Below are 25,098 nucleotides of genomic sequence, written 5' to 3'. Positions count from 1 at the left end.
TGTGATACACATTAATCTGGGCGTGAACACATGAGAACAAAGACGAGGAGGGACAGACAAGGGAGTGCAGTGACATGACCGAAAACTATCAACTAACAATACTAAAATGTCTAGACCAAGGAGAACAAAACTAACCAAAGGCTGCATGGACTATCACAACAAAACAAAAGAATCAGACAAGACAGCAAATGGAAACGACTGAAGAGAAAACAAGAAGAAAATCAAAAGCTGAAACTGGAATGGAACTGACATGTGCCAAAAGTAACAAACACAAAATAATACAACCAAAACTATAGTGGTAAACTTGGCGAAGTAAAACCAGTGACTAAAGCAATCATGAACAAAACTCAAAGACAGTGGATCAAAGACTAAGCTAAACAAGAATGGCACTAAACATGTGGCTGAAGTGTGAAGAACAGAAACAACAAGCTGCGGCACAAGCAAAATGTGCAGATGATTAAAAAAGAAAAACATAATCAGACCCGAGCAGAGGCAAAGTCAGTCCAGTCTCTCGTTCTTCTTTTCGTGCTCCCGTCACGAAATGAGTCAAATTTTTGTGACGGGGCTTTTTTTTTTACTCACTATTACTAGCCCTACTCCTACCCCGACCCTAACCTTAACCATAACCTAATCCTACTCCTTCCCCCACCCTATCCAGAACCAACCCGACCCCCCGCTTCACTTATAATTTCTTGCAGCTATCACGGAATGAATTAGAATGAATTCATGCTGCCGTGACAAAAATGAGGAACTTTTCGTCACAATATCACAAACCAATAGATTAATGTATATTTCGTGCTGTTAAATCACGACTTGCCGTGAGACCAGGTTGGGCAAAGCCTGACATTTGGTTCTTCTAATGCAGTGGTGTCCAAACTATTCCACAAAGGGACGAGAGGGTGCAGGTTTCCCTTACAGCCACTGACTCCAGCAGGTGATTTCATTGATGAACTCATCCCACCTGCTCAAAGGGATGTTAATCAGTGAAGTTGGGATCAAAGTACAACCCCAATTCCAATGACATTGGGATGTTGTGTAAAATGGAAATAAAAACGGAATGCAGAGATTTTCAAATCCTCTTCAACCTCTATTCAATTGAATACACCACAAAGACAAGATATTTAATGTTCAAACTGATAGACTTTATTGTTTTTGTGCAAATATTTGCTCATTTTGAAATGAATGCCTGCAAGATGTTTCAAAAAAGCTGGGACAGTGGTATGTTTATCACTGTGTTACATCACCTTTCCTTCGAGTCTACATCCGGCATGTGTAAGAGCGCTACACAGAGTCTACATCCAGCGTGTGTCAGAGCGCTACACAGAGTCTACATCCAGCGTGTGTCAGAGCGCTACACAGAGTCTACATCCAGCGTGTGTCAGAGCGCTACACAGAGTCTACATCCAGCGTGTGTCAGAGCGCTACACAGAGTCTACATCCAGCGTGTGTCAGAGCGCTACACAGAGTCTACATCCAGCGTGTGTCAGAGCGCTACACAGAGTCTACATCCAGCGTGTGTCAGAGCGCTACACAGAGTCTACATCCAGCGTGTGTCAGAGCGCTACACAGAGTCTACATCCAGCGTGTGTAAGAGCGCTACACAGAGTCTACATCCAGCGTGTGTCAGAGCGCTACACAGAGTCTACATCCAGCGTGTGTAAGAGCGCTACACAGAGTCTACATCCGGCGTGTGTCAGAGCGCTACACAGAGTTTACATCCAGCGTGTGTAAGAGCGCTACACAGAGTCTACATCCGGCGTGTGTAAGAGCGCTACACAGAGTCTACATCCAGCGTGTGTCAGAGCGCTACACAGAGTCTACATCCAGCGTGTGTAAGAGCGCTACACAGAGTCTACATCCGGCATGTGTAAGAGCGCTACACAGAGTCTACATCCAGCGTGTGTAAGAGCGCTACACAGAGTCTACATCCAGCGTGTGTCAGAGCGCTACACAGAGTCTACATCCAGCGTGTGTCAGAGCGCTACACAGAGTTTACATCCAGCGTGTGTAAGAGCGCTACACAGAGTCTACATCCAGCGTGTGTCAGAGCGCTACACAGAGTCTACATCCAGCGTGTGTAAGAGCGCTACACAGAGTCTACATCCAGCGTGTGTCAGAGCGCTACACAGAGTCTACATCCAGCGTGTGTAAGAGCGCTACACAGAGTCTACATCCAGCGTGTGTCAGAGCGCTACACAGAGTTTACATCCAGCGTGTGTAAGAGCGCTACACAGAGTCTACATCCAGCGTGTGTAAGAGCGCTACACAGAGTCTACATCCAGCGTGTGTAAGAGCGCTACACAGAGTCTACATCCAGCGTGTGTAAGAGCGCTACACAGAGTCTACATCCAGCGTGTGTAAGAGCGCTACACAGAGTTTACATCCAGCGTGTGTAAGAGCGCTACACAGAGTCTACATCCAGCGTGTGTCAGAGCGCTACACAGAGTCTACATCCAGCGTGTGTAAGAGCGCTACACAGAGTCTACATCCAGCGTGTGTCAGAGCGCTACACAGAGTTTACATCCAGCGTGTGTAAGAGCGCTACACAGAGTTTACATCCAGCGTGTGTAAGAGCGCTACACAGAGTCTACATCCGGCATGTGTCAGAGCGCTACACAGAGTCTACATCCAGCGTGTGTCAGAGCGCTACACAGAGTTTACATCCGGCATGTGTAAGAGCGCTACACAGAGTCTACATCCGGCATGTGTCAGAGCGCTACACAGAGTCTACATCCAGCGTGTGTCAGAGCGCTACACAGTCTACATCCAGCGTGTGTAAGAGCGCTACACAGAGTCTACATCCGGCATGTGTCAGAGCGCTACACAGAGTCTACATCCAGCGTGTGTCAGAGCGCTACACAGAGTTTACATCCAGCGTGTGTAAGAGCGCTACACAGTCTACATCCAGCGTGTGTAAGAGCGCTACACAGAGTCTACATCCAGCGTGTGTCAGAGCGCTACACAGAGTTTACATCCAGCGTGTGTCAGAGCGCTACACAGAGTTTACATCCAGCGTGTGTCAGAGCGCTACACAGAGTCTACATCCAGCGTGTGTAAGAGCGCTACACAGAGTCTACATCCAGCGTGTGTCAGAGCGCTACACAGAGTCTACATCCAGCGTGTGTAAGAGCGCTACACAGAGTCTACATCCAGCGTGTGTCAGAGCGCTACACAGAGTTTACATCCAGCGTGTGTAAGAGCGCTACACAGAGTCTACATCCAGCGTGTGTCAGAGCGCTACACAGAGTCTACATCCAGCGTGTGTAAGAGCGCTACACAGAGTCTACATCCAGCGTGTGTCAGAGCGCTACACAGAGTCTACATCCAGCGTGTGTAAGAGCGCTACACAGAGTCTACATCCAGCGTGTGTCAGAGCGCTACACAGAGTTTACATCCAGCGTGTGTAAGAGCGCTACACAGAGTCTACATCCAGCGTGTGTAAGAGCGCTACACAGAGTCTACATCCAGCGTGTGTAAGAGCGCTACACAGAGTTTACATCCAGCGTGTGTAAGAGCGCTACACAGAGTCTACATCCAGCGTGTGTAAGAGCGCTACACAGAGTTTACATCCAGCGTGTGTAAGAGCGCTACACAGAGTCTACATCCAGCGTGTGTCAGAGCGCTACACAGAGTCTACATCCAGCGTGTGTAAGAGCGCTACACAGAGTCTACATCCAGCGTGTGTCAGAGCGCTACACAGAGTTTACATCCAGCGTGTGTAAGAGCGCTACACAGAGTTTACATCCAGCGTGTGTAAGAGCGCTACACAGAGTCTACATCCGGCATGTGTCAGAGCGCTACACAGAGTCTACATCCAGCGTGTGTCAGAGCGCTACACAGAGTTTACATCCGGCATGTGTAAGAGCGCTACACAGAGTCTACATCCGGCATGTGTCAGAGCGCTACACAGAGTCTACATCCAGCGTGTGTAAGAGCGCTACACAGTCTACATCCAGCGTGTGTAAGAGCGCTACACAGAGTCTACATCCGGCATGTGTCAGAGCGCTACACAGAGTCTACATCCAGCGTGTGTCAGAGCGCTACACAGAGTTTACATCCAGCGTGTGTAAGAGCGCTACACAGTCTACATCCAGCGTGTGTAAGAGCGCTACACAGAGTCTACATCCAGCGTGTGTCAGAGCGCTACACAGAGTTTACATCCAGCGTGTGTCAGAGCGCTACACAGAGTTTACATCCAGCGTGTGTCAGAGCGCTACACAGAGTCTACATCCAGCGTGTGTAAGAGCGCTACACAGAGTTTACATCCAGCGTGTGTCAGAGCGCTACACAGAGTTTACATCCAGCGTGTGTCAGAGCGCTACACAGAGTTTACATCCAGCGTGTGTCAGAGCGCTACACAGAGTCTACATCCAGCGTGTGTAAGAGCGCTACACAGAGTTTACATCCAGCGTGTGTCAGAGCGCTACACAGAGTTTACATCCAGCGTGTGTAAGAGCGCTACACAGAGTCTACATCCAGCGTGTGTCAGAGCGCTACACAGAGTCTACATCCAGCGTGTGTAAGAGCGCTACACAGAGTTTACATCCAGCGTGTGTAAGAGCGCTACACAGTCTACATCCAGCGTGTGTAAGAGCGCTACACAGAGTCTACATCCAGCGTGTGTCAGAGCGCTACACAGAGTCTACATCCAGCGTGTGTCAGAGCGCTACACAGAGTCTACATCCAGCGTGTGTAAGAGCGCTACACAGAGTCTACATCCAGCGTGTGTCAGAGCGCTACACAGAGTCTACATCCAGCGTGTGTCAGAGCGCTACACAGAGTTTACATCCAGCGTGTGTAAGAGCGCTACACAGTCTACATCCAGCGTGTGTGTAAGAGTGCTACACAGAGTCTACATCCAGCGTGTGTAAGAGCGCTACACAGTCTACATCCAGCGTGTGTAAGAGTGCTACACAGAGTCTACATCCAGCGTGTGTCAGAGCGCTACACAGAGTTTACATCCAGCGTGTGTAAGAGCGCTACACAGTCTACATCCAGCGTGTGTAAGAGTGCTACACAGAGTCTACATCCAGCGTGTGTAAGAGCGCTACACAGAGTCTACATCCAGCGTGTCAGAGCGCTACACAGAGTCTACATCCAGCGTGTGTAAGAGCGCTACACAGTCTACATCCAGCATGTGTAAGAGCGCTACACAGAGTCTACATCCAGCGTGTGTAAGAGCGCTACACAGTCTACATCCAGCGTGTGTCAGAGCGCTACACAGAGTCTACATCCAGCGTGTGTCAGAGCGCTACACAGAGTTTACATCCAGCGTGTGTAAGAGCGCTACACAGTCTACATCCAGCGTGTGTCAGAGCGCTACACAGAGTCTACATCCAGCGTGTGTCAGAGCGCTACACAGAGTTTACATCCAGCGTGTGTCAGAGCGCTACACAGAGTTTACATCCAGCGTGTGTAAGAGCGCTACACAGTCTACATCCAGCGTGTGTAAGAGTGCTACACAGAGTCTACATCCAGCGTGTGTAAGAGCGCTACACAGAGTCTACATCCAGCGTGTGTCAGAGCGCTACACAGAGTTTACATCCAGCGTGTGTAAGAGCGCTACACAGTCTACATCCAGCGTGTGTAAGAGCGCTACACAGAGTCTACATCCAGCGTGTGTAAGAGCGCTACACAGAGTCTACATCCAGCGTGTGTCAGAGCGCTACACAGAGTCTACATCCAGCGTGTGTAAGAGCGCTACACAGTCTACATCCAGCGTGTGTAAGAGCGCTACACAGAGTTTACATCCAGCGTGTGTCAGAGCGCTACACAGAGTCTACATCCAGCGTGTGTCAGAGCGCTACACAGAGTTTACATCCAGCGTGTGTAAGAGCGCTACACAGTCTACATCCAGCGTGTGTAAGAGTGCTACACAGAGTCTACATCCAGCGTGTGTAAGAGTGCTACACAGAGTCTACATCCAGCGTGTGTAAGAGCGCTACACACAGTCTACATCCAGCGTGTGTAAGAGCGCTACACAGAGTCTACATCCAGCGTGTGTAAGAGCGCTACACAGAGTTTACATCCAGCGTGTGTAAGAGCGCTACACAGTCTACATCCAGCGTGTGTCAGAGCGCTACACAGAGTTTACATCCAGCGTGTGTAAGAGCGCTACACTGTCTACATCCAGCGTGTGTAAGAGCGCTACACAGAGTCTACATCCAGCGTGTGTAAGAGTGCTACACAGAGTCTACATCCAGCGTGTGTAAGAGCGCTACACAGAGTCTACATCCAGCGTGTGTCAGAGCGCTACACAGTCTACATCCAGCGTGTGTAAGAGTGCTACACAGAGTCTACATCCAGCGTGTGTAAGAGCGCTACACAGAGTTTACATCCAGCGTGTGTAAGAGCGCTACACAGTCTACATCCAGCGTGTGTAAGAGCGCTACACAGAGTCTACATCCAGCGTGTGTAAGAGCGCTACACAGTCTACATCCAGCGTGTGTAAGAGCGCTACACAGAGTTTACATCCAGCGTGTCAGAGCGCTACACAGAGTCTACATCCAGCGTGTGTAAGAGCGCTACACAGTCTACATCCAGCGTGTGTAAGAGTGCTACACAGAGTCTACATCCAGCGTGTGTAAGAGCGCTACACAGAGTCTACATCCAGCGTGTGTCAGAGCGCTACACAGAGTTTACATCCAGCGTGTGTAAGAGCGCTACACACAGTCTACATCCAGCGTGTGTAAGAGCGCTACACAGAGTTTACATCCAGCGTGTGTAAGAGCGCTACACAGAGTTTACATCCAGCGTGTGTAAGAGCGCTACACAGTCTACATCCAGCGTGTGTAAGAGCGCTACACAGAGTCTACATCCAGCGTGTGTCAGAGCGCTACACAGAGTCTACATCCAGCGTGTGTAAGAGCGCTACACAGAGTTTACATCCAGCGTGTGTCAGAGCGCTACACAGTCTACATCCAGCGTGTGTAAGAGAGCTACACAGAGTCTACATCCAGCGTGTGTAAGAGCGCTACACAGAGTCTACATCCAGCGTGTGTCAGAGCGCTACACAGAGTCTACATCCAGCGTGTGTAAGAGCGCTACACAGTCTACATCCAGCGTGTGTAAGAGCGCTACACAGAGTTTACATCCAGCGTGTGTCAGAGCGCTACACAGAGTCTACATCCAGCGTGTGTAAGAGCGCTACACAGTCTACATCCAGCGTGTGTAAGAGCGCTACACAGAGTCTACATCCAGCGTGTGTAAGAGCGCTACACAGAGTCTACATCCAGCGTGTGTCAGAGCGCTACACAGAGTTTACATCCAGCGTGTGTAAGAGCGCTACACACAGTCTACATCCAGCGTGTGTAAGAGCGCTACACAGAGTTTACATCCAGCGTGTGTAAGAGCGCTACACAGAGTTTACATCCAGCGTGTGTAAGAGCGCTACACAGTCTACATCCAGCGTGTGTAAGAGCGCTACACAGAGTCTACATCCAGCGTGTGTCAGAGCGCTACACAGAGTCTACATCCAGCGTGTGTAAGAGCGCTACACAGAGTTTACATCCAGCGTGTGTCAGAGCGCTACACAGTCTACATCCAGCGTGTGTAAGAGTGCTACACAGAGTCTACATCCAGCGTGTGTAAGAGCGCTACACAGAGTCTACATCCAGCGTGTGTCAGAGCGCTACACAGAGTCTACATCCAGCGTGTGTAAGAGCGCTACACAGTCTACATCCAGCGTGTGTAAGAGCGCTACACAGAGTTTACATCCAGCGTGTGTCAGAGCGCTACACAGAGTCTACATCCAGCGTGTGTAAGAGCGCTACACAGTCTACATCCAGCGTGTGTAAGAGTGCTACACAGAGTCTACATCCAGCGTGTGTAAGAGCGCTACACAGAGTCTACATCCAGCGTGTGTCAGAGCGCTACACAGAGTTTACATCCAGCGTGTGTAAGAGCGCTACACACAGTCTACATCCAGCGTGTGTAAGAGCGCTACACACAGTCTACATCCAGCGTGTGTAAGAGCGCTACACACAGCGTGTGTAAGTGCGCCATTTTTCACTGAGCTGTATGTAAGCCGTGGTTTTGGATCGTTGTTGCCACCAGCTGTTTGTCACTGTGATTATCCATGACGACCACAGTGTTTGACTGTGTGACACTGAAGAAGCTCACCTGAAAGGTCAGCCCCCAAAAAACAAGAAGCCCAGACCTGAAAACTACCAAAAGGCAGCGTGTTCTGGGTTTTAAACATTTCTTGAATTCAGACCTTGAAGTGTGCAGATTTAGTGATGGTTGTGCATTTTTTCAGGCTGGAGCTCACAGGAGGAGCTGCCAGTGTGTCACTGTCTCACCTTCTGCAGTCCAAAGCCTTTGCATACTTTAAAGCCAGATCCAGACCCCTTCTAAACTCCGCCTCTCGCCCAGGAACTGCTGCAAGACCCAAATCACCTGCCTTTACGTCTCCTGCAACACACATCACCTGACCGTCATCATCATCATCATGCTGTCTTCAACCAGTCCATCATCCGAAGCCTTTAAATCTACACTGCTCAAAGCTGTTACGAGGCCACCCCAGGTTTTTGAGTTATTTTATCAAATGAATTCTACAGTTAATTTTTAATCTGTCTTCGACTAGCAGTGTTTTTACCTGATCTGACACTACTGACAACCTGTTTTTACCCATGATCGAAAAATGGTACATAAACTGAATGTAAAAAAAACACAGGAAATGATTAATTTTCTCAGTGGGTGGGCAACATGAGATTAAATGAAACTGTCTCATAACTGGCATTAAGAAATGACAAATATTATTTTCACCCCTTTGTGACAGTCCAGGTCCCCCGATCGGATGTTCTGAGCTCTGAGCAGTGGACTTCAGGGTGTCACGTTTCATTTTGGGGTCATAGTGGGTTTCTGTACCTTGTTTTCCAGTAAACTTTTGTATGTTTTGCCACACTCATGGTTATCTTCTATCCAAACAAGACTCCCAGGATGTAAAAACAGAAGCATCCCCACACCACTGTAACCCCACCACAAACCATGGCCACAGCCCAGACAGGTTCAGACATAAACACATCAAACTTACATATCTCCTCTTTCTCATGAACACCTCACCAGAACCTGGATGTAATTTAAATTAGGGGTGGGCAATATTGCCTAAAATTGACATCATGGAATTTCTAACTTTTTGGATAGTGACAGTATTATATCAAGGTCTTAATAGTTTTGCACCATATGACCCCTTAAGTAATGAACTTTTTTTCAACAAATTTTTAACCTGAACTGTTGTTTTTTTATTATTATTATTAAAATCTGGGTGAAAAATGTAAAGGTGTACAGCCTTTGGGTTTTTTAATATTTCAGTCATGAGAAGAATCTTCTTTCGCACTGCTGTAACTTTATTACAGAGCATTTAAATATGGGTTTCACAATACGATATTGTCAATATTATCAAAATTCACACTGTCTGGAAACAACTTAGAATTTTGACCCATGATGGGTAGAAATTCAAGTAATCAGGTGGCATGTCCTACATTTGGTAGCAATATCAACACACCTTTGTTTGTGGCGCTGATCAACACTGTAGTTCTGTTCTGAGCTGCCCCAAAATGTTTACTGATCTCAAAATTAGTGGATATTTCACTTTTTTTCTGTGATTTGTCTTTGGTGCATTAAAAAAACTAGTCTAACATGTGTTCTGTGTGGTCAGTGTTGGTAGTACAGCACCACCCAGGCCTAATCTCAATGGACCAGCTTTATTAGCCAGGGTCCACACAAACATCATTTAAACATGGCTGCCAGCGTCCACGCATAGTGGGTAACACATCGTACCCTATCTGATGTGTGGGCCGCTGAAGAGGAGGTACTGCTGGCCCACCACCACCAGAGGGCGCCCTGCTTGAAGTGCGGGCTTCAAGCACGAGAGGGCGTCGGAGCAACAGAGAGTGACCTTCTCTGCGGTAATTTGTTGTATCTAAACTGTGTGCAGCTGTTTTTCCTGTGGACTTAGTCTGAAGCTGGATTGGTGGATAGTGGGAGTGCGATGTTCTTCGCCTCTTACTCCATCCAGGGAAGAGACTGACAGGAGCTGCACAGGTGAAACTGTTTCTGGAGGTGGAGGTTCTCCCTCCCGGAGGAACTGAGTACGGAGTGATTACTGGGTGTGTATCCACACACCCACCATTAACTGTTTCTGTTTCTGCCAGCAGTACCAGGTCTGACAGCTGGAGACGGTGGCCACCTGGGACCCAGGACTTGGCGGCTCCGGTGTTCTTCAGATCCATTGGCGGTGGAAGCCGTGTGGGATCCGGCTCTTCTCTAGACAGACGTCTTCTATCCTCAAGCCTGCCCACACGTCACCTTGTGTATGATTGACTGTACTCCTCAACTGCAATAGTCTGTATTCCGTTGTGCAATTCACAACATTAAATTGTTACTTTTTGGCTTAATCCACTGTCCATTCATTACCGCCCCCTGTTGTGGGTCCGTGTCACTACACTTTCACAACAGGATTTCTCGGCCAGCGTCATGGATGCCGAGGGGCGTCAACCATCGTTTGAACAGCCAATGGAAGAGCGAGGTGCACAGGCGCCAGCAGGAGGCGTGTTAGGTGAGCTGCAGCACATCATAACTGCTTTCACTGCTCGGTTGGACTTGGTAACCGAGCAGAACATGATTCTCAATCGAAGGATGGAGGCTCTCACCGCCCAGGTGGAAGCACGCGCACAGGGCGCCGCTGCGGCACCTCCTCCTGCTGACCGAATGCCAGACACAGACATTCCAGTGGTCGTTCAACGAACCCCCCCTCCTGCCCCTGAAGCATACATAAGCCCTCCGGAGCCATATGGAGGTTGTGTCGAGACGTGCGCAGACTTCTTAATGCAGTGTTCGCTCGTCTTTTCACAGCGTCCCATCGTGTACGCGTCAGACGCTAGCCAGGTGGCTTACGTTATAAATCTGCTTCGAGGAGAGGCACGCGCCTGGACTACGGCGCTCTGGGAGCAGAATTCACGGCTCCTAACGACATATACTGGGTTTGTGAGGGAGTTCAGACAGGTGTTCGACCACCCTCATAGAGGCGAGACCGCTTCAAGCGTACTGCTGTCGATAAGACAGGGGTGCCGGAACGCAGCTAAGTATGCAGTCGACTTCCGCATCGCGGCAGCGCGAGCCGGCTGGAATGCTGTTGCGCTCCGCGCCGCCTTCGTAAACTGACTGTCTCTGGTGGCGAAGGACGAGCCGCGGGATTTAGACGGGCTTATCGACCTGGTAATACGGTTAGACAACCGATTAACAGAACACCGACGGGAGCGAGACGAAGGGCGTGGTCAGGCTCAAGCCGTCCCCCTTCCTCCCGGGTCCCAAAGGGAGCAGTCTTCCCCACGCTCCATAGCCAGGGTACTCCACGTGACGACAGCTCCCCCTGCTGCCGTTGTTAGGGAAACGAGCAAGACCAAAATGAGATCAGATCAGAGACAAAGGAGGCTGGTCCGTGGGGAGTGTTTTTTCTGTAGCTCAACCGAGCACACGCAGAAAAACTGCCCAAACGGTCAAAACAGCAGCACTCGTCCTTAGAGACTGGGCTAAGGGTGGGTCATAATACTCGCGGGGAAACCCCGACGATCTGCACGCATCCCAGTTACGATCCTGAGTGGGGATGTAATCCTTCACGCCCCAGCACTGGTGGGCACGGGGTCGGAGGGGAATCTGCTGGATAGCAGATGGGCAAAGGAGGTTGGGCTCCCTCTAGTGGCCTTACCGTCACCATTGTCGGTACAGGCACTAGATGGCACCCTTCTTCCACTAATCACACATCAGACACAGCCAGTGACAATGGTTGTGTCTGGAAATCACAGGGAGGAGATTGTGTTTTATGTAACACCTTCTACCTCCCGAGTGATTTTGTGTTTTCCATGGGTGTTAAAACACAATCCCCGGATTGATTGGCCGTCTGGGGTTGTGACGCAGTGGAGCGAAACCTGCCACCGGGAAGGTTTTAGTCCCCCCCAATCTGGCGGCGGTGCCAGCCGAGTACCATGACCTTGCTAACGTCTTCAGCAAATATCTGGCACTCACGCTGCCCCCGCACCGTCCGTACGATTATGCCATTGATTTGGTACCGGGGTCTGAGTACCCGTCCAGCAGGCTGTACAACCTCTCACGTCCGGAACGCGAATCAATGGAGACCTACATCCGGGACTCGTTAGCTGCCGGGTTGATCCGGAACTCCACCTCCCCGATGGGTGCTGGTTTCTTTTTTGTGGGCAAAAAAGACGGCGGACTCCGTCCATGCATTGACTACAGAGGGCTGAACGAGATCACGGTTCGCAACCGATACCCGTTGCCTTTGTTGGATTCATTGTTCACGCCCTTGCATGGAGCCCAGATTTTCACTAAACTGGATCTTAGGAATCCTTATCACCTGGTTCGGATCCGGGAGGGAGACGAGTGGAAGACGGCATTTAACACCCCGTTAGGTCACTTTGAGTACCTGGTCATGCCATTCAGCCTCACCAATGCGCCCGCGACGTTCCAAGCGTTGGTTAATGACGTCTTGCGGGACTTCCTGCATCGGTTTGTCTTCGTATATCTGGACGATATACTCATCTTTTCTCCGGATCCTGAGACCCATGTCAAGCATGTACGTCAGGTCCTGCAGCGGTTGTTGGAGAACCGGCTGTTCGTGAAGGGCGAGAAGTGCGAGTTCCACTGCTCTTCTTTGTCCTTCCTAGGGTTCATAATCTCCTCCAACTCCATCGCCCCTGATCCGGCCAAGGTTGCGGCGGTGAGAGATTGGCCCCAACCAACAAGCCGTAAGAAACTGCAACAGTTCCTCGGCTTTGCAAATTTCTACAGGAGGTTCATTAAGGGCTACAGTCAGGTAGTTAGCCCCCTGACAGCCCTGACCTCCACTAAAGTTCCCTTCACCTGGTCGGATCGGTGCAAAGCCGCGTTTAGGGAGTTGAAACGCCGGTTCTCGACTGCACCAGTCCTGGTGCAGCCTGATCCAAATTGCCAGTTTATTGTTGAAGTGGATGCCTCTGACTCAGGGATAGGAGCCGTGCTGTCCCAGAGCAGGGAGTCCGATAAGGTTCTCCATCCTTGTGCCTACTTTTCCCGCAGGTTTACCCCGGCTGAAAGGGACTATGACGTCGGCAATCGGGAACTTCTGGCGGTGAAAAAAGCTCTGGAGGAGTGGTGACACCTGTTGGAGGGAGCGACGGTACCATTCACGGTTTTCACGGACCATCGGAACCTGGAGTACATCCGGACCGCCAAGCGTCTGAACCCCAGGCAAGCCCGCTGGTCACTGTTCTTTGGGCGTTTTGACTTCCAGCTCACATACCGCCCCGGGACTAAGAATCAACGATCTGATGCCCTGTCCCGGGTGCATGAAGAGGAAGCCAAGGCCGAGTTGTCAGACCCAACGGAGACCATCATCCCTGAGTCCACTGTCGTGGCCACCCTCACCTGGGACGTGGAGAAGACCGTCCGGGAGGCCCTGGCATGGAACCCGGACCCGAGGACCGGCCCGAAGGACAGATTGTACGTCCCACCAGAGGCCAGAGCTGCGGTTTTGGACTTCTGTCATGGTTCCAAGCTCTCCTGCCACCCGGGGGTGCGAAGAACCGTGGCAGTGGTCCGGCAGCGCTTCTGGTGGGCGTCTTTGAAAGCCGACGTTCGGGACTACGTCCAGGCCTGTACCACCTGCGCCAGGGGCAAGGCAGACCATCATAAGACCCAAGGTCTCCTCCAGCCTTTACCGGTGCCTCATCGCCCCTGGTCCCACATCGGCCTGGACTTCATCACGGGCCTCCCGCCATCCCAAGGCATGACCACCATCTTCACAATAGTGGACCGGTTCTCCAAGGCGGCCAACTTCGTGGCCCTCCCGAAGCTCCCGACGGCCCAGGAAACTGCAGACCTCCTGGTCCACCACGTCGTGCGTCTGCATGGGATCCCTAACGACATCGTCTCTGATCGTGGTCCTCAGTTCTCCTCTCAAGTCTGGAGAAGTTTCTACAGGGAACTGGGGACCACTGTGAGTCTCTCGTCCAGGTACCATCCTCAGACAAACGGACAGGCAGAGTGGGCGAACCAGGACGTGGAGCAGGCCCTCTGCTGCGTGACCTCCGCGCACCCGACGGCCTGGAGCCACCATCTGGCCTGGATCGAGTACGCCCACAATAGCCAAGTCTCGTCTGCCACCGGCCTCTCCCCGTTTGAGGTGTGTTTGGGGTACCAGCCCCCATTGTTCCCGCTCGTGGAGGGAGAGGTCGGGGTGCCCTCGGTCCAGGCCCACCTCAGAAGGTGCCGTCGGGTGTGGCGTACCGCCCGTTCTGCCCTGCTCAAAGCCCGGACGAAGGCCAAGGCCCATGCAGACCGCCGGCGTTCCCCGGCCCCTGCATACCAGCCCGGGCAGGAGGTTTGGCTATCAACCAAGGACATCCCTCTTCAGGTGGAGTCCCAAAAACTCAAGGACAGGTTTATTGGACCATTTCCTATCCTGCAAGTCCTCAGTCCGGCCGCAGTGAAGCTGGCAGCTTCAGCTTCACTGCGTTCATCCTGTTTTCCATGTGCTGCGCCTCAAGCCCTACCACACTTCTCCACTCTGCACCCCCGGACCTGCGACGCCTCCTGCCTGGATCATCGATGGGGAGCTGGCATGGACCGTGCGTCGGCTCCTGGACGTACGTTGGAAGGGTTGGGGGTTCCAGTACCTGGTGGACTGGGAGGGGTACGGACCTGAGGAACGCTCCTGGGTGAAGAGGAGCTTCATCCTGGACCCAGCCCTCCTGGCCGATTTCTACACCCGACACCCTGACAAGCCTGGTCGGGCGCCAGGAGGCGCCCGTTGAGGGGGGGGGTCCTGTTGTGTGGGCCGCTGAAGAGGAGGTACTGCTGGCCCACCACCACCAGAGGGCGCCCTGCTTGAAGTGCGGGCTTCAATCACGAAAGGGCGTCGGAGCAACAGAGAGTGACAGCTGTCACTCGTCAACAGCACCAGCTGTCACTCATTCTACCATCACCATAAAAGCCGGATTGCAACTCCACCTCCCCGCCAAGAAATCAGCTACCACTCAGGTAACCTTCTCTGCGGTAATTTGTTGTATCTAAACATTGTTCTGTGTGCAGCCGTTTTTCCTGTGGACTTAGTCTGAAGCTGGATTGGCGGATAGTGGGAGTGCGACGTTCTTCGCCCCTCACTCCATCCAGGGAAGAGACTGACAGGAGCTGCCCGGTTGAAACTGTTTCTGGAGGTGGAGGTGATTACTGGGTGTGTATCCACACAACCACCATTAACTGTTTCTGTTTCTGCCAGCAGTACCAGGTCTGACAGCTGGAGACGGTGGCCACCTGGGACCCAGGACTTGGCGGCTCCGGTGTTCTTCAGATCCGTTGGCGGTGGAAGCCGTGTGGTATCCGGCTCTTCTCTGGACAGACGTCTTCCATCCTCGAGCCTGCCCACACGTCACCTTGTGTATGATTGACTGTACTCCTCAACTGCAATTGTCTGTATTCCGTTGTGCAATTCACAACATTAAATTGTTACTTTTCGGCTTAATCCATTGTCCACTCATTACCGCCCCCTGTTGTGGGTCCGTGTCACTACACTTTCACAACACTATCTTGGCAGCTTTGACTTACCATCTTAAGCACATATGGGGCAAGTACATCTCTGGTGTGTTCAAGTCCACTTTGCTCCTTCCACAGTGCACAACAGCTCTAACTCCTAAACTAACTTGTACAGATCTACAACTTGTAGAACTTGTACAGATGTCAGAGCATCATCTGTCGCTGCCTTTAAGATTTGTGTGTGCAGGAACCCAGTGCATTAAGACCCCCTCCCACCACCACACCGTTACATCGTTTCCACAGTAAGTCATGTGACTGTCAGTTAGTTATACATATCGCCAAACTGACAAAACTCCACAGACACAAAAGTATCACTGAGAGATGGGTGACACTGATTGTCATCACAATGACCTCCTGGACGCGTCCATCAGAGGACAATCTGTGTGCAGTGAAAGCAGTGAACTTGTAGATTGACTTATGTCAGCAGTGATGTTCATGTCTCTCGGTCTCTAACTGATTTTATGTAACGGCTGAGTTGATCCTTTTCATTTGATTGGTGCTTTGTATGTCACGTGACATGGATTGTTCGTCCCATTTGTGTTGCATTGCGTTTAGAGTGTAATTTGGCTCCATTTAGGGTGCAAATTTGGTTCCATACGTTTGGTACCACTGCACTCTGCGCGCGCACACACACACACACACACACACACACACACACACACACACACAACACACGCACACACACAACATGCACACACACACACACACACACAAAACAAATCCACTGCGCTGTTGTGAGCTGCCTGGAGGCATGAGGAAGTTAGAATGAAAAACTGGACAAATTTCCTTCGCTGCACTGAGGAAGTATACAAAGTTGCTGCATGGCACCTCGGACGACATCGTCAGAATTATTTTTGAACTCATATTTAACCGTCTGGAGTAAAATCACGCGCCCTTGCGTCAAAAGTCACATGACCTAATTAAGCGGACATAGCACACAATCGGCTCCACTCTGTCTGTTTGAAAGCGTGTTGAACATGTGGAATTCAACCTCCACACCACTTTTGAAGGTTTGTTAATAGGCCAAGTATAACTTGAATTATGATTAATAATTTACAAGAGTTTTTGGGGGGATAATATTCTCATATTCGCTGCGTGTTTTGCAGACAGCGGCAGCAAAGTGCCTCATTTCCTCCTTTCAGATGGAGGAGTGAGAGGGCTGGAAAGAAATACTACTCCCTCAACTGCAGCAGGAGAGGGGTATTACCATTGGTGGAAAACTCAGTAACTAATCAATCACAATCCCCAGCTTCATGTGGGTGGGTGTGTGTGTGTGTGTGTGTATGTGCGCGCGTTTTGCGAACAGGACTTTTCTTCCACGTCTGTCTGTGACAGTAAATAAGTAAAAAAAAAAAAACGCAAATTTTTCTTCATCACTGGTGTAAAATATATTACCAAATAAATAATGATCCCCAATCCATGTAATTTGGTTGCTGAGAGAAGAAAATTATGGTTTTGTGTAGAGCAAAAAGCAGAGAGCGATCAGTTTTGAAAGTTCTGATATTTGCTATGCTTGGAGTGTTTTAGTGTGTGTGGTGTAGTTTATTTACATCCCCAATTTCCAATGAAGTTGGGACATTGTGTAAAATGTAAATAAAAACACAATACAATGATTTGCAAAATCCTCTTCAACTTATATTTAATTGAATACACCACAAAGACAAGATATTTAATGTTCAAATTGATAAACTTTATTGTTTTTGTGCAAAATTTGCTCATTTTTAAATAGATGCCTGCAACACGTTTCAAAAAAGCTGGGACAGTGGTATGTTTACCACTGTGTTACTATCAGGCTGGGCAGGAGCCCAGCACCCAGAGAGTGTGGACCCACAATACAAACTCCCAGACAAGACTTTGGAGTAAAAGTAGCTGTCGTGTTTATTCCAGGCTGATGTTTGGTACACAGGTTGTCAGGCAGTGGAGCAGAGGTACGGACAGGGCAAGGCAAAAATGCAGTCATTTCCAGGCAGGGGTCGGAGACACGAGCAAACACTGATATAAGAACTGAGGGAAAAGGCGCGGTCCAGAAACATGGAGCAAGATACTGGTACACGGCAAGACAAATCATGACTGAATACAAAAGGCTGGAATGTGTGCTAGAAGCGACAACAAACTGGCCATGAGCTTTGAGACGGTGATGGTTTAAATAAAGAGCAAACAGATCAGAGTGATGTAAGCAGGTGTTCATTTGGTGCATAGAAAGGAGTGTGGCTAGTGGACAAAGAGTATAGATGAGCAAGATAGTGGGGAAGTGAGTGCACAAAGTGGAGTGATGTCAGATACCAAGATATGTGTACAGGTGCCACGAAAGTGAGTGAATGGAAACACTACACTGAATCAAAGTGAGGGACAAAGACATAATGGCAGGTGCGGGGTGTGAAGTGAACATAATAAGCTGAGCGTGAGAAATAACAGGGAACAATGAACAGAGCTAAAACAGAATATAATACTACTATGACAGAAACTAAAATCCGACATGAGCATAAGAACTAGAAAAAACTACGTGGGAACTGATCAGGGAAAAATAAGAACATAAACACAAAGACAAAACTAAACTTGAACTGACAAATGACTGAAGAATACAATAAAGATAACTGGATGACAAAATCACCAAGCAAAGTCTAAATAATAAACCAAAAGCAAAATCCGATATTAAAAAACAACAGAAAACAGAAATGAGAACAGCAAAAATTAACAGATGACAACTAAATGATAAACAATGAAAACACAATGTGGCAGAACTAGAATGGAACTGGACAATGGCTAAAGAATGAAAAGTAACAAAGAAGCAAAGTGACAAAACAAAATAGAACAGAGAATAAACACATGATAATAACTAATAAAACAGAGCTGGGGCAGAAGGTGGGTCAAAGAAAATGGGAAAAAAATTAAACCATAACCCCGATCAGGTCCGAGCATGACAGTTACATCACCTTTCCTTCTAACAACATTCAATAAGCGTTTGGGAACTGAGGACACTAATTGTTGAAGCTTTGTAGGTGGAATTCTTTCCCATTCTTGCCTGATGTACGACTTCAAGCAAGAATGGGAAAGAATTCCACCTACAAAGCTTCGGATGGAGCTCCGACAAGGGCGGTCGCATCTCCGCGGTCGCATCTCCGCCACTTTCCCTTATCTCTGCTTTCTGCTTTAACCTTCAAGTCCCTACTTCACCAGACTGAATTCCTCAAATTATATTGGATTCTGGATCAATTGGACTCCTATTGGATTAACCATAGAATTGATCAGCTGGTCTCTGAACGCTATTGACACCATTTTTTCTACAAGAAGGTCAGGACCGGGGGATTCTACCTGCCCAGATGGAATGTATCCTGCGGGCTATGTTCTCGACTCCTGGAGCTCTTGGCGTGTGGCATGCTTGGCGCCTTTCTCCATTGAGGATGTCGAGGATTTATTCATTTTGGTCTTATGGTAGCAGGGCTGGTACTTTTTGGCTTATGTGCTGCCCTGATCTACCGGAAAATTGGCAAGATGGCGGCATCAAGAACCATGGCCCCTCACTTGTCCGTCATGATTAACGAGGTTGGCAAGGCAGTGCATTCTCAGACTGCAATGACTCGACGCAAATTGGATTAAATCGTGGAGCAGATGCGTGCCTTGCAGTTAAAGTTTAAGATTTCAGAGGCCGGTGAATATTCTTAATTCATAATTGGGAATATTCTTAATTCATAATTAGGACTTGGTTGTTCAAGTGGAACTGTTAAAAAAGTGTTTTTCACTGCTCAAACCACAACATTACAGGCTTATCAAGACTGAAGGTCAAATTGCCCGACAGTTTTTCCTCCAGAGGAATTTTTTCGGCCTGGAGATCATTTGGCTGTTTCTTATCTGAACTCACAAAGACAATAAACTGTTTTTCACAGGACTGAAGCATGCTCCATTCCCTCCCCCCACCCCCCTCCTACTCCCCACCAAATACCCCCCACTCCGGCGTCTGCTCACGTCACTCCTTCCCCCTTCGGCGGGGGTGGTGCAGTTTTAGCTGCAGGTGGTCCCCGTTCCTCCCCCCAAGCTGACGGTGGCGCATCTCAGGGTTGCTGCGTGACCATCACCCACTTGCCTCAATTCGGATAACAGACTTCTTCAAACTTAGTGCACATAAACAATGTCAAATGTGTATGTGCTGTCTTTAATTCTGATGTGTACCATTACTACGATAAACAAGTAATTGTGGACTAATTGCTGTCTGAGGTAACTGGAGTGTAAACATGATTTCTCCACTGAGATCAATAAAGTATATCTCATCTCATCTCATTTCCAAATCACTGAATATGTCTTGGACTTTATTTACATGGTATTCACAGAAACATACATTACATATAAAAAATAAAATACAAGAATACATAGTCTGATCTAGGGGAAGATGTTTTTAGGCATGTGGCTCTTCTACTTTCAGATAGTCCCAGAACCTGTCCCAGAATGAGACGCTGTCTCTTTCATTTCCACCCTCAGCTAACCTTCTTAGCATACATTCTTACGAAACACTTTGAGTCATTACACTGGCCCATTCTCGAATACTGGGTACAGTCGGAGTCTTCCAGTGTCTCAAAATAATTCGACAAGTTGTAATCAAGCTTACAGAAACCACTGAGAAATATTTTTTTGAGACATTTGGTGTTGTGTGTTGGGGGGTTTGGCTGGACATTTTGGTATTGTTTTCTTTTCTTTGCTCTCCAGGTGGTATGCAAACTGGTTTTTGTCTGTGGAGAAGGTGCTGGCAGAAGAGTCCTTCACCCTCATCAGCATTATTGGCTGCACTTGTGGAGGATGTTCACGTGCAGGCCTAATGACTTGCAGCACCTGTGGATGATGCTCACGTGCAAACTTAAAGACTTTCAGCTGAAGCAGATAATGAGATGGCGTTCTGCATTTAAGCCATGAGTGATTCGAGCAGAATTGCCGGGAACTCGACCTTGTGACGTTCATTTGTGAGACGCTGAGGACCGCGCCTGGGTTTGACACATCGTGCCTGTGAAGGAGGACGGGTGAGGGACACATGCTGTCAGCACACATCAGAGGTGATGATTGTCTGAATAAGTGTTAACAGTAATTTGGTATTTTGTTACGCAGTATATTTGAACATTGATGAGAATTGTGCAGTTTGCTTCTCACTGCCGTGGCGTACGGAATGATGATCCTCCACCTGTTGTGAGAAGCTGCTCATTTACATAAAGCTTAAATTCAGATGTGTTGCTGATAGTGTGTGCCTCTGAAAGATATTTGTTGTAGCTCTGTTGACTTACCTCACCTTTTCCATCCTTCACAGAGTCAGTTTGTCGTATCCACCTGGGGGTGTTCGGCGGTGAGTCTGGGTCCAGAAGCGTCGGGCTTCGATCCATTTGGGCGCTGGAGAGCGCGCCGTCCTTCACTTCGCCAGACAACCAAATATTTATGTTGTACACCAATTATTGCACAGGAGGGAAATAAAACTGTTTTGTTTTTGGAACCGCTTTCTGGTTATTTAGCGCTGGGTTCGGTCAGACGTTGGTCCGCTCCTCAACCCGCGTCTGCACATAACAGTAGTTCCCGGCCATTCCAAAATGGACCCAGCGACAGAAGCGGTTCCATTTGCTGAAAGAGTTCAAGAACATTTGGAGAAGATATGGGAGCAATTACAGCATCTCGCAAACCAAATTAAACAAACAGATGCCTGCGTTACGGAGCTTGCAGCGCAAGCCGTTCCGCTTCCTGCTGCTCCAGCTGCGGCACCATCGATACCGGTGCAGATAACTCCGTCACCCAGAGATTCGGCTTCCGAACCAATTATTTGTCATCCGGAGCCTTATGCGGGAAACGCTGAAGCCTGTGCTCCGTTTTTGATGCAATGTTCTCTGGTTTTTGCTCAGCGACCGGCTTCCTTCTCTTCTGATGGTAGCCGTGTCTCATATGTGACAAATTTGCTCCGAGGTGATGCCTTAGCTTGGGTCACTGCGTTGTGGAGTAATAACTCTCCATTGTTAGGATCCTTTAAGGATTTCTCCCGGGAGTTCCGATTGGTTTTTGACCATCCGGTGAAAACAAATACCATTGCCCAACGGTTGCTGAATCTCAGGCAGGGGAGGCGGAGTGCGGCGGATTATTCCGTGGATTTCCGAATTTTTTCTGCTCAGTCCGGTTGGAATGCCGCAGCTTTGAGAGGAGTGTTTGTGGATGGTTTGAATGATTCATTAAAAGATGAGCTAGCAGTCCGTGACGAACCAAAAGATTTAGATGAGCTAATATCTTTGGCTATTCGTCTAGATGATCGGATAAAGGAGCGTGGACGCGAGAGAGGGCGGACATCAGAGCGGGTCTTTTCATCTCGGGGCTTTCCCCGACACAGATCAGGGCTGCCTCTTCTTCGCCCCACTGAGACTCCTCCGACGGGACCTCTGGCTCCTCTTGCGGATGAGCCCATGCAGCTCGGACGAGCTGAAGCCGCCATATTGCCCCGGTCACATAAGCGTCAAGAAAGATAGTGATGACGTATCTCCAGGTGTTCTTAGACAGGCATAATAATGGAAAAAAAAAAAAAAAAAAAAAAGGCAGACCTTTGGTTGTTTAGTTATTTGGGCTGTTTTTGTTTTCATGTAAGGGGTTATAAATTGTTTGGGGACTTAGAGGCGGTTCTGGTGGAGTGAACGACTGGCAGTTCGGAGCTCGGCTGGACTCAGGTAATCATATGTTTTCATTTTTTGGACTTAGGTAATTTCTGTTTGAGGATTGGGTCATTTTGTTTTGTTGTTTTTTATTTCCCTGTTTCCCTAACCCCAACCTCACATGCTCTAAGACCGTTTGTCTTTTGGGTTGTGGGGTAGTGCAGGTTGGTTACGCTGAGCGTTTCTCAGAAAACCTCTGCACCTGGGGGGGGTTGTCAGGGGCGTTTTTTTGGGTTTGGTTGATGCCCGGTTCCACTCCAGCCCCGGTGGGCCTTTGACCGTTCGTCGTTGGTGTTACCGGGGTGTGGTGCAGCGGGAACATACCAAAGTCGGAGTGGTGGGACGATCTGTGCCGTTCCCCATTTCGGTAGTTCCACCCCTCCCGATGGGCTGGTGGTATGGTCGGTTTGGGGCACCGGACGTATTTCCGGTTTTCCGCTGCGCTTAGGGGATGGGACTGGGTTAATTTTTCCTGTTTCCTTCCCCAGCTTGGTAGTTTTGTGCCGTTCGCCAAAACTGAGCTGACAATAATCTCTGGGAGTGATCCGGGGTCTTTCGGGGTGCTGGGGGGGGTAACAGGGTTTGCCGGTTGTTTTATTTGCCCCCGGGGTGGTTTAATGAAGTCCGCCGGGGGTTGGCTTTTTGTGTTTTTTATGTTTCCTTCCAGGTTCCACCTCCAGGGTTGATGGGACGGTCCTCTGGGGGGGAATTGCTTGTGGGGCCGACTAGCCAAGTGTGGCTGGGTCTGGGGTTCCTGGGTTGTGGGGCGGGTGCCTCCTGGGGTTGATGGTACGGTCCTCTGGGGGGCGCTATTGCTCCATGTATACCTGGGGACCTCTGTGTGATTCCGGCTTTGGCTGTTACTCCTGGAACTGGCGGTAAAGGTCTTCTGGGGGGTGTTGGGCTCTGCACGTCGTTCTGGGGGGGGGGGGGGGGGGGTGTTTGTTATTTTTCTTTGTGAATTTATGTTGGTATTGTGTTGTTGGGGCTATGTTGGGTTGTTGGATTTGGGAGTTTTTCTTTTCTTCCCGGGGGTTGGATGGGACAGTGCCCTGGGGAGGGGACTGTCCCATCCAACCCCGGGAAGGTGGGGTGGTGGGTTTTGTGTTTTTTCTTGTATGTTGGGTTGTATATGGGACTCTTTGGGTTTTTTTTGTTGATGCCAGCCGGCCTTCCAGCCGCGGTGCCCTGTCCTGCTGTCTGCGGTGGACCTTGGGAGCGTTACGCCGTCTGCTTCCTGTCGTGGACCCCGGAGGGAGGTGCTGTTCTCAGGCCTGGTCTGTTCGGTCGCCGGGAGGCTTCCCGTTGATGGGGGGGTACTGTTGTGTGTTGGGGGGTTTGGCTGGACATTTTGGTGTTGTTTTCTTTTCTTTGCTCTCCAGGTGGTATGCAAACTGGTTTTTGTCTGTGGAGAAGGTGCTGGCAGAAGAGTCCTTCACCCTCATCAGCATTATTGGCTGCACTTGTGGAGGATGTTCACGTGCAGGCCTAATGACTTGCAGCACCTGTGGATGATGCTCACGTGCAAACTTAAAGACTTTCAGCTGAAGCAGATAACGAGATGGCGTTCTGCATTTAAGCCATGAGTGATTCGAGCAGAACTGCCGGGAACTCGACCTTGTGACGTTCGTTTGTGAGACGCTGAGGACCGCACCTGGGTCTGACACATCGTGCCTGTGAAGGAGGACGGGTGAGGGACACATGTTGTCAGCACACATCAGAGGTGATGATTGTCTGAATAAGTGTTAACAGTAATTTGGTATTTTGTTACGCAGTATATTTGAACATTGATGAGAATTGTGCAGTTTGCTTCTCACTGCCGTGGCGTACGGAATGATGATCCTCCACCTGTTGTGAGAAGCTGCTCATTTACATAAAGCTTAAATTCAGACCTGAATGTGTTGCTGATAGTGTGTGCCTCTGAAGGATATTTGTTGTAGCTCTGTTGACTTACCTCACCTTTTCCATCCTTCACAGAGTCAGTTTGTCGTATCCACCTGGGGGGTGTTCGGCGGTGAGTCTGGGTCCAGAAGCGTCTGGCTTCGATCCATTTGGGCGCTGGAGAGCGCGCCGTCCTTCACTTCGCCAGACAACCAAATATTTATGTTGTACACCAATTATTGCACAGGAGGGAAATAAAACTGTTTTGTTTTTGGAGCCGCTTTCTGGTTATTTAGTGCTGGGTTCGGTCAGACGTTGGTCCGCTCCTCAACCCCCGTCTGCACATAACATTTGGAAGATAGTTTTTGTCTACCAACAGACAAATCTCTGGACGGAGTGGTCTATCTAAAACAAACCAGCCACTTAAAATATATATGACCTTCTCCCAGAGAGGTGTGACGAGCGAGCAATCCCAAATACAGTTAATAAAAGTTCCCTTCTACATTTCCAGCACAAATCATCCCCCAACAGTTTCATTCTGAACAATCTTGATGGAGTAAAATAATAAAAGTAAAATAATATGTGTACAAGACATTGTCATGTGTAATTTTACTCCTGGCCTCTCTCACATATTTACCACACTCTGACACTAGTTTTTTCCCACTTATCGGGTTGATATTCATGACCCAAGTCTTTTTGCCAGCTTCCTTTGAGACTATTTTAGTATCATTACTAATGGCAAGACTTGCAACTTTATAGAGCTGAGAGGCGCTGCACTTTATCAATGAGAGCTTCATAAAATTTATAATTTGATTATCACAGAGACTGCATGGTACTGAACCTGTTGTGTGGGCTGCCAGAAGAGGAGGTACTGCTGGCCCACCACCAGAGGGCGCCCTGCCTGAAGTGCGGGCTTCAGGCACGAGAGGGCGCTGCCGCCACGGACACAGCCGGGAGTGACAGCTGTTACTCA

At 49.3% G+C, this 25,098-nt stretch overlaps 1 protein-coding gene across 4 annotated transcripts in view; it reads right to left on the bottom strand.

Annotated features, from left to right (window-relative positions):
• hyi (hydroxypyruvate isomerase) overlaps window positions 1-25,098 on the bottom strand; it is a 130,157-nt gene that overhangs the window by 60,256 nt on the left and 44,803 nt on the right. For 3 of the 4 annotated variants that reach the window (XM_034180751.1, XM_034180749.1, XM_034180748.1), the window contains exon 2: window positions 8,301-8,412. The exons of the other annotated variant lie outside the window; for it this stretch is intronic. In XM_034180751.1, the coding sequence (XP_034036642.1) occupies window positions 8,301-8,412 (112 nt within the window). The remainder of the gene's footprint in view (window positions 1-8,300; window positions 8,413-25,098) is intronic. 4 annotated transcript variants of the gene reach the window in all.

This window comes from Thalassophryne amazonica, chromosome 10 (genome assembly GCF_902500255.1).
Source record: "Thalassophryne amazonica chromosome 10, fThaAma1.1, whole genome shotgun sequence".
Classification (NCBI taxonomy): domain Eukaryota; kingdom Metazoa; phylum Chordata; class Actinopteri; order Batrachoidiformes; family Batrachoididae; genus Thalassophryne; species Thalassophryne amazonica.
This window is presented reverse-complemented; position numbering and strand designations above follow the sequence as displayed.